This window comes from Brassica oleracea, chromosome C2, assembly GCF_000695525.1.
Source record: "Brassica oleracea var. oleracea cultivar TO1000 chromosome C2, BOL, whole genome shotgun sequence".
In the NCBI taxonomy this organism is placed as follows: Eukaryota; Viridiplantae; Streptophyta; class Magnoliopsida; order Brassicales; family Brassicaceae; genus Brassica; species Brassica oleracea.
This window is the reverse complement of record NC_027749.1, coordinates 14,568,122-14,576,070: the sequence shown is the minus strand read 5'-3', so window position 1 is coordinate 14,576,070 and position 7,949 is coordinate 14,568,122. Positions and strand designations below refer to the sequence as shown.

General features: G+C 38.3%; 2 protein-coding genes across 5 annotated transcripts; one reads left to right on the top strand and one right to left on the bottom strand.

Annotated features, from left to right (window-relative positions):
- The first annotated feature begins 820 nt into the window (after positions 1-820).
- LOC106324852 lies at positions 821-3,277 on the top strand. 3 transcript variants are annotated; one of them, XM_013762844.1, is made up of 5 exons: positions 836-977; positions 1,282-1,832; positions 1,909-1,973; positions 2,479-2,569; positions 2,924-3,168. In XM_013762844.1, the coding sequence occupies exons 2-5, from the start codon at positions 1,301-1,303 to the stop codon at positions 2,932-2,934; spliced, it is 699 nt and encodes a 232-aa protein (XP_013618298.1). In that variant the 5' UTR covers positions 836-977; positions 1,282-1,300; the 3' UTR covers positions 2,935-3,168. The 3 variants fall into 3 exon arrangements, with proteins under 3 accessions (XP_013618297.1, XP_013618296.1, XP_013618298.1); XM_013762843.1 differs by lacking the exon at positions 2,479-2,569 and having other exon boundaries at positions 821-977; positions 1,277-1,832; positions 2,924-3,277; XM_013762842.1 differs by lacking the exon at positions 2,479-2,569 and having other exon boundaries at positions 829-977; positions 2,924-3,277.
- Positions 3,278-3,940: 663 nt separating this feature from the next.
- LOC106322822 (ALBINO3-like protein 2, chloroplastic) lies at positions 3,941-7,424 on the bottom strand. 2 transcript variants are annotated; one of them, XM_013760963.1, is made up of 13 exons: positions 6,878-7,424; positions 6,624-6,751; positions 6,473-6,544; positions 6,023-6,124; positions 5,819-5,878; positions 5,653-5,718; positions 5,471-5,503; positions 5,188-5,313; positions 5,051-5,106; positions 4,848-4,965; positions 4,630-4,716; positions 4,375-4,484; positions 3,941-4,257 (listed from the first exon to the last, which is right to left on the bottom strand). In XM_013760963.1, the coding sequence occupies exons 1-13, from the start codon at positions 7,314-7,316 to the stop codon at positions 4,104-4,106; spliced, it is 1,551 nt and encodes a 516-aa protein (XP_013616417.1). In that variant the 5' UTR covers positions 7,317-7,424; the 3' UTR covers positions 3,941-4,103. The 2 variants fall into 2 exon arrangements, with proteins under 2 accessions (XP_013616417.1, XP_013616416.1); XM_013760962.1 differs by having other exon boundaries at positions 5,188-5,367; positions 5,456-5,503; positions 6,878-7,423.
- Between the last annotated feature and the right edge of the window lie 525 nt (positions 7,425-7,949).

Sequence of the window (7,949 nt, the reverse complement as noted above, 5' to 3'; positions counted from 1 at the left end):
ATGGTCACCCCAACAAGTCCAAAAGACGGGCTTATATCGAAAGAGCTCGGGAACAAGGACACAATCAGCTGTGGAACGATTATTTCAATGATAATCCTACATACCCACCGGAAATGTTTAAGAGGCGTTTTCGAATGAACAAATCATTGTTCCTTCGCATTGTGGAACGTATAAGTAATGAAGTTCCATACTTTCAGCAAAGACGAAGTGCTTGCGGAAGGAACGGGCTATCTCCACTTCAAAAGTGTACGGCAACTATACGTATGCTGGCATATGGTCAATCGGGAGATACATATGACGAATATCTCCGACTTGGTGACAGTACAGCACGTTTATGTTTGGCAAATTTCAATGATGCAATAATACTATTGTTTGGAGATGAATATCTACGAAGCCCTACAGCCGAGGATCTTCAACGATTACTCGATGTTGGAGAGGTACGGGGGTTTCCGGGAATGATAGGCAGCATCGACTGTATGCATTGGGAGTGAAAAAAATTAAATATTATTCTTTTCGTCTTATGAACTCTTTCTTCAGGTTCACCAATGCAGGGAAAAAAAACAAATACAGGTTCATAACTATTCATGGACCCACAAAAAAATATTAAAAAATTCATGTGAACCCCAAGAATGCTCATGCTCTAAAAACGTTTGCACGGCACTGCACTCAGTGGTGAATTTTTTATTCTAATTAAATCAGGTTTCGAACACAACCATTATATGCTGACAAAAAAAAAAGAACACAACCATTTCCTTTTCATGACTGAGGATTAATTGAACAAGTGGATGATGAGAAAGCAAGAGGCACGTTGCGACATAAAACCATGCAATCTTCAGTTCTCGACGTGTGTAATTTGTCTTTCTTTGTGTGTTTTCTCCATTTTGTCTCTCTCTAAAGAAGTTTTGTGCCTCTAGTTTTCTCCGTCTCTACCACCCATTGTTCTCTCCTACTTGCTCTACTAAATCTACCATAAACAGGTTTGTGTTTTCCTTTTTCCTGTTTAATTAAACCTTTTCCCATCTCAAATTATAGAGTTTTCATCTCTTTACGTTGATTTTGTTAGTTGATTATGGACTTGTACAGGAAGATGAAATGAAGCTAACCATTTTAGAATTTGTTTATGTGCTTAAACATATTAGAAATTGTGTTTGCATGAAGTATCTTCTGAACAATTTGATGAAATAAATCACTTGGGATTAAGGCAATTTGTTTAACCGCTTTTTTCATCTCTCTTTTCTGTGTAAAAATGACTTCCTTTTATCTCTCAACTCTTGAGGTCAGAATTAAAGATACCACCAGTATGAGTCAAACAATGGAGGAAAATGAGTGTTTAGAGAGTGAAGGCAGGATAAGTTGGATATGGAGTAAGGCAGTAAGTGTTGGGAAGAAGGTTCTGACAGCTGGTGTTGTAATGTCTTCAGCTCCACTCCTGTTTCCTCCACTTGTTGTCGCCTGTACCATCGCCTTCATATCCTCAGTTCCTTTTTGTCTCTTCTTGGCAAACTACGCTTGTACTCAAAAGGTCATGAGGACTCTTCTTCCTCCTAATGAAGAAACAAGTAGTGGAATAGAGAAAGATGAATATTCGTTTGAGGACGTCAAGCTTGGTCACGGTGTAGGCATGGCCGAATTTGACGGGGCGGAACCGGTTCTCATACAGAGTGAGGAAGATGAGGAGATGGCGAAAGAATCAACGAGGATGATAGAGAAAATCAGGGACGAGGGTATATCTGAGAAAGAAGTACAAGATGGTGAAAAGTCAGGAAATGCCAAGCCAGAGAAGGTTCAAGATCAGACTGCAAAGCAAGAAGCACCTAAGACTGGACATGAAGGTTGTTTGTGATGATTATAATAAAATGTTATTTTGCGTGAAATAGCTCTTATCGAGACTCACTACCGTTTCTGCAGGGGAGCTTGAGAGTACTACAACTGAAGCTTCTACTGGAAAGGAAGAGGAAACATCTTCGAACGAGGTTAAGACTTGATCCATTCTCAATTCTAATCTGTAAACATTGTTGTTATTGGATTTGTTTTACGGATGGAAATTCTGCTTACTAATATGATTATGCTGTTGAGTGATTCACTGGCTCAATAACAATAAATTTGCATTGTCACGTATATATTAGTAATGGTCTTGTTGCAATGGTTCATGGGCATGTCAACATTAGAAAAAAGGAAGATCAACAACATCAAAATGGTTTTGTTAAATTTTTGTTCGATGTTGAATTCTATCCATGGTCTTGTGATGTTTGATGTGAACTTAGTTTATAGGTTGAGTCCAATAGTCTCGAGGCCGTGTCAGTCCTTTAAATCCCAATGCTTATTTATACATGTCCTGGTTAAGGATCAAGAAACAAGGTTAATTCGTAATTGTGGAATTTAACACTCCTTAAGATGTAAATGTTATACCAGTGTTAGAAGTTCTAGATAACTGACAAAAAAAATTGTTTTAAAATCATTCTCTGATCTCTTGACCAGCCGATAGACCAAGGTGTAAGTGCGCCAAGTGGAACAGGGGAAGAGAAACGAAAAAATACTACTAAGAAAAAGAAAAAAACCGGGCGTGCAGGTAACCGGTTTTGACTCATCCTTCTGAACTCTCATGTTTTGAGCTCTCTTTACTTTGGAGGACAGATTGTGCATACATTTACTATGATGGTGGTGGTTTGGTAATGCTTTAGGTGTCTTGAGTATGTTCTTGGACTGATGTTTTTTCAAATGTGATGGCGTCTTTACATATATTTAGGCATGTAGTAACATTTTTGGACTCAACTCTCTGCTTTTATCTCCAAGTTGAATGAGTGAGTAGCTTCAAAAAGCATGCCTGTGATGGTAGATTAGTATTGTGCTTGATGTTAAAATAGTGACTGTCGAAATATGTAGGGTTTTGATCGAAATTAAAGAGGAATGGTGTGATTTGCAGGTGTACAGTGAGGAGAAAATATGGGAGAAGATGGAAGTGTTGAGGAAGGTAGTAGGATACAGTGTTGCAAGGAGTGCTACGTATGCAGAGGAGTTAAAGGCTCTTTATGTTTTCACAGGCGTGGTTGAGCCTCCTCAGTCAAGTTTGATGAACCAGGATAGTCATGATATTGCAAATGTTTGTGTTAGACTTCGCTTCCTTATGTCTGTTATTGGAATAAACTAGTTTGATGGTGTGCTTGTGTGCTAGGGTCAGACTCTTTCAAGTCTCAAACATGTAATGTGTAGTAAATCTCAACTTTCTGTATTTTTTTTGTGACTTTTCAACCTAGTTTTATTAATTTGGATTTGCAAATAATCTCTCCTATCCCCTTCTTTAAGCTGTTTTGTATAGCACATTTCACCTTTCAACTTTTTTTTTTGTGTCCGTCACATTTTTGTATATCAACAATTATTGAGTGTATGGACTTGTTACTCTTAAGAAAGTCTGACCCAAATGCATAAGCTTCTCCTTCACAGAAACTAGGGTTGGGACTTTTAACAGAATCCAACCGAAATTTTAGTCTGATTTCGCAGGTTTATAGAAATATTTTGGTATTTCTTTGGTTCGGTAATTGATTAGTTTATCTTTTAAAAAATTAAATTTTGCTAACCAAATTTCTAACTGTAATAACTGAATTAACCAAAATTTTGAACTGTGCTAACCCAAATTACTTGAATCGGAACTATTTGAATTAACCAAAAATTTCTGAAACAAATTAGTCGAACTAACCACAATTATCTGTGTTTAACCAACTTCTATTAGTTTAGTAGAAAGAGTACCTATCACTAGTCTATAGCACAATTCCCAAAATGTCCATCAATGTCCAGCTTTCTTTAGTGATATGTCTCTAGAGCAGATTCACATCTTCAATGAATTTGAATCTATAACTGGTCTAAAATCTGGTCTAAGTTTAATATTAGCATTTCATAGTGAACTCTCAAGAGAAAACGTCTAAGGTTGCAGGCTACGCTCTTGCAAAAAAAAAAGGGCAAATCATGGATAAAGTATTGTTCATATATTCAATACAAGTATAGCGTGGAAATATTCAACTTGATATAAGTAATTACTTATTGACATGGCTGAACCGTCTCCACAGAGAAAACGTATCAATCAAATAGTAAAAAAAAATGGAGATTTGTCAGAAATGATCCTTCCTGCTACTTGCAAGATCGCTAACGAGCTCATTCTCATCTTCACACTGTTCTAGCAGAGGTTTGTAGGCCGGATTGTGATCCACCACTACTCGTAAAATCTTTGCAGCTTCATGACTCTGCCCTTCCTTGTACAAAGCGCTGCGATAGCAAACCAAAACCAAAACCAAAACCTTTTGTTTGTCACATAATTAGCTCTTCAACAGTTATCATCTTAAGGTCTGTTTCCTAAACTTATGTATTGTAAAAGTATTGTACCTTGAAAGAAGTAGCAATGCTTCAAAGTAATGCTCTTTGCTTTTAGCATCACCTGGTTCTTTCAGTTTCGCCACTCTTTCCAAATGTATGATTCCGCTTTTCATATTTCCCTGCCACGTACAAATTCAGACACCAAATGTCACGAGTCAATGGAACATGACAGGCAAAGGAGTCATAACTGACTAAATATTTCTCAATCAAGACCTGAGGCACTTTCATGTTTATCATTTTTAAAACACTAATGATTGGTCAAACCTGTTGTACGTAGGCAGCACCAGCCCATTGAGATGCAAGCATTAAAAGTTCAACATCCTCAGCATCAGATGCAGCCTCATCAAGGAGCTGAGAAAGGAACATAAAGAATTTTGCTGCTGAGTACAAAATAGTCCCAAGCAGGAACCAACTAGATCATCTGCGGGACAAGGAGAGATAAATAATTCAATAGATATCAAAACTCAGAATCCATTTCTAACCTTGGAGATAGCACGCTCTAAATATTCAGTTGCTTCCGATAACTGCATCTTCTGCAACAAAGCCTGCCCCATGAGAACCAAACCTCTCACATATCCAGGATCCTTTTCAAGAGCTAATCTGAAAACAATAATACTCACGCAGTAAGTACAAAGTAGGCAAAGAGTATTAGAGGAGCATGAGGAAGGTCTTTGGAAATACACACCGAAGCAATTGAATGGATGTCTCTTTATCACCTTTTGACAAGACCTGAACTGAAAGCTGACACCAAACCCCCACCCATTATAAGAAAATAAAAGCGGAACATAAAAGTAAAAGATGATCAATATATCCACTACTTACAGAAAGAAGTTCTTCTGGTGCTAACGTCTGTAGAGAAAGGGTCTGCTCTTTCAAGTCTGAGTCGACATACTTGATCACAGATTCAGTGATCTCCATGGAGTGCTCAACGCCTGGAGAGGAGGTCCCCTGACCCAGTAAACCAAGTTTTGCTAATACCGTAGGATGCTTGAGAGACAATTGCTGCAGAGTTGAGATTTCTCGGTAAGGAATTTAAACAAGGAAACGCATTTTTCACTGAAAATTCCGAAAAGAGACTGAAATAGCATACCTGAATTATACTTACTGAACTGTTAGTTACCCAGTAGACAAGACTTCCCTGCAAAAAAAATGCTAAGATTGTGGGAACATAAACAGCAGCATCGCTTCTGTTTTCATAGAAACATAACTGAGAAAATGTAATGCGAGGAATTTTTTTTAAAGAAGAATTCAAAGTCTGCAGGAAATTTTAAGAAGAAAATTACTTACTTGTGGAATAGCATAGCCGACAAAGAACAGAGGAACACTTAGGATCTCTAAATACAACTTGTAATACTACAAACAAAGAAAATAAGTACAACCCTTGAGTATCTGGAAGCATGAAATCTTAGTTCTAGTTACAAAACATCAAGGCAGACATGTTAAACTAACTCACTCTCATGAGCAACCCGGTCAAGCCAGTAGTTTGACGAACTGTGGGTGAATCAAAAGATATCTGGAAAAGGGATTAAAAGTTAGACGCGTAACACTACTGCCACCTGCAACAATGTTGATTGAACAAATAAATTCTAAAGAGCAGCAAGAATAATATTGATCCTATTGACATTTATTTTCAAGTTATACGATTGGCAAAAAACACCTGTATGTTGATGTAATGGAAGACAGCAATTAGAATGGGAAAGACTGGTCCAAAAGAGCCAGCAGGAAGATCACTCAAATTCTGGAACCATAAGGCACCACCCTGCAAAGACAGGTACACAATTTCTTAATACAATTCCAGTACTATCATCTAGCTTCCAAATGCTGTTCTAGTTACAACACCTAAACCAAAAAACCATACATAAATAAAAAAAAGAGTATACTTGTCATAAATTCTAGAGTAGTCTACTTTTGCCAGCCGATGATTAGCTATTTTTCCATTAAGTCAAAACAAACACTTAAAAGAATTCGAGTAGATGCATCTGAATTAGTATTAGTAAAAACGAGGAGCAATGGCATACACATTTGAGTAAATTCTATCAGAAACATAACCACCAAAAAAACGCTACTGTAACTTTGTGACTATAGAACCTATGTAGTCTAAACTTACAGAATCGAACCCGGGATGACCATCTAGTGACATCTTCCGGATGCTAGCCATCAACAAGAAAAAGCAAGGGAGCTGCAAATGGTGAAAGCCAAAAGGGTAAGTGAGCAAGTGTTGCTACTCCGTAGATTCACAAGAGAAGTTGTTTCTATACCTGGACGGATAAGTATGGGAAAAACCACAAAAAGGAGGGGCAACCAATTGCTCGACTTTCTTTAAGAAAAAGAGAAAACTGATCAATAGATCCTCTTAAAGTTGGACTCTCAGGGATCGGCATAGGCACTGCAAGAAAAATGAACAGTTTGATAGGCTTTTAACAAGAATATGCAGAATCCATTCACACCATAATCAACGGAAGTAGCTTAAAAACGATGAAACAAGAAGCAAAGAAGAGAAGGAAGCACAGACACTGAGGTAACAACTCTGAGATCCTCTTCAATTTCTTGAGTTGAAGAACGAGCAAAGGCAACAATGCTAATCTGACAGCAACAGTCGAAGATGCGATAATCATCCACCAAGGCAACCCTGTACACTGATGGAACCCGTCGAGAAGATCAACGACGGCGAGTACCGGCAGAGAAGAATCATCGGTGATGATAATATCTTGAGAAGCGATTGGAAATTCTGGTCCAAGCTCGGGAGCGCCGCCGGGGGGCAGAGAAGAGAACAATCGACGGTGGGGAAAGGAGAAACACGGTGAGGGAGATGGAAGAGAAGGCGACGGGGAGAAGAGAGGATCGACGGCGTTGAAGGAAGGAGAGTGGGAGAAGAAGAGGAGAGGGATAGTAGAGAAACGGCGGCGCGTTGAAGAGAGAGAGGAGGCGCGTAAACAACTCCACACGGCCATCTACAGTTTCTTTTTTTTCTCTAAAACCCTGAAGAATCGTTTGGAGAAGGTTTTAGAGAATTGAGATCTTATGGGAGATGCTCATCTTATGGAGACAAGAAGCCATCGAGTCTTGCTTCGCACTTTGGTCCGGTAATTTAGTTTTACAGAATCGTTTTTTTTTCAAAACTACTAAACTAGCCACTGTTGTTTAATTTCTAATTTTTTTAAATTCAAAACTAAACTTTGACATTTTACCCGGACCCAAAGATCCAAACCGGAACCGACTCGAAAATAGAGGTTCGGATCTGGGTCTGGATCTGATGCGCCACGAATCAGCAGGCTTGGCTTATGGATTTGAGATCAAACGAGATGGGTTTGAAGTATATCGAAAATGTATTTATGAATATGTTTCACCCCAAAGAAAGAAGAGCCCAACAAAAAAAATACAAGTCATAATCGAATAATATATCAATCTGACGACAATTCAGAGACCGTCGACCATAGAGAAGCACGAGATCAGCCGAAGAGTTTGGCGACCACAATCTTTCAATTTCGGTCTAGTCAAGACATTTATGATTTTTTGTCAATTCAAGGTATGTGGTCAAGTTTTCCTTGTTTTTATAAGTTGCTAATTTCTAGGTTTGACTAGTC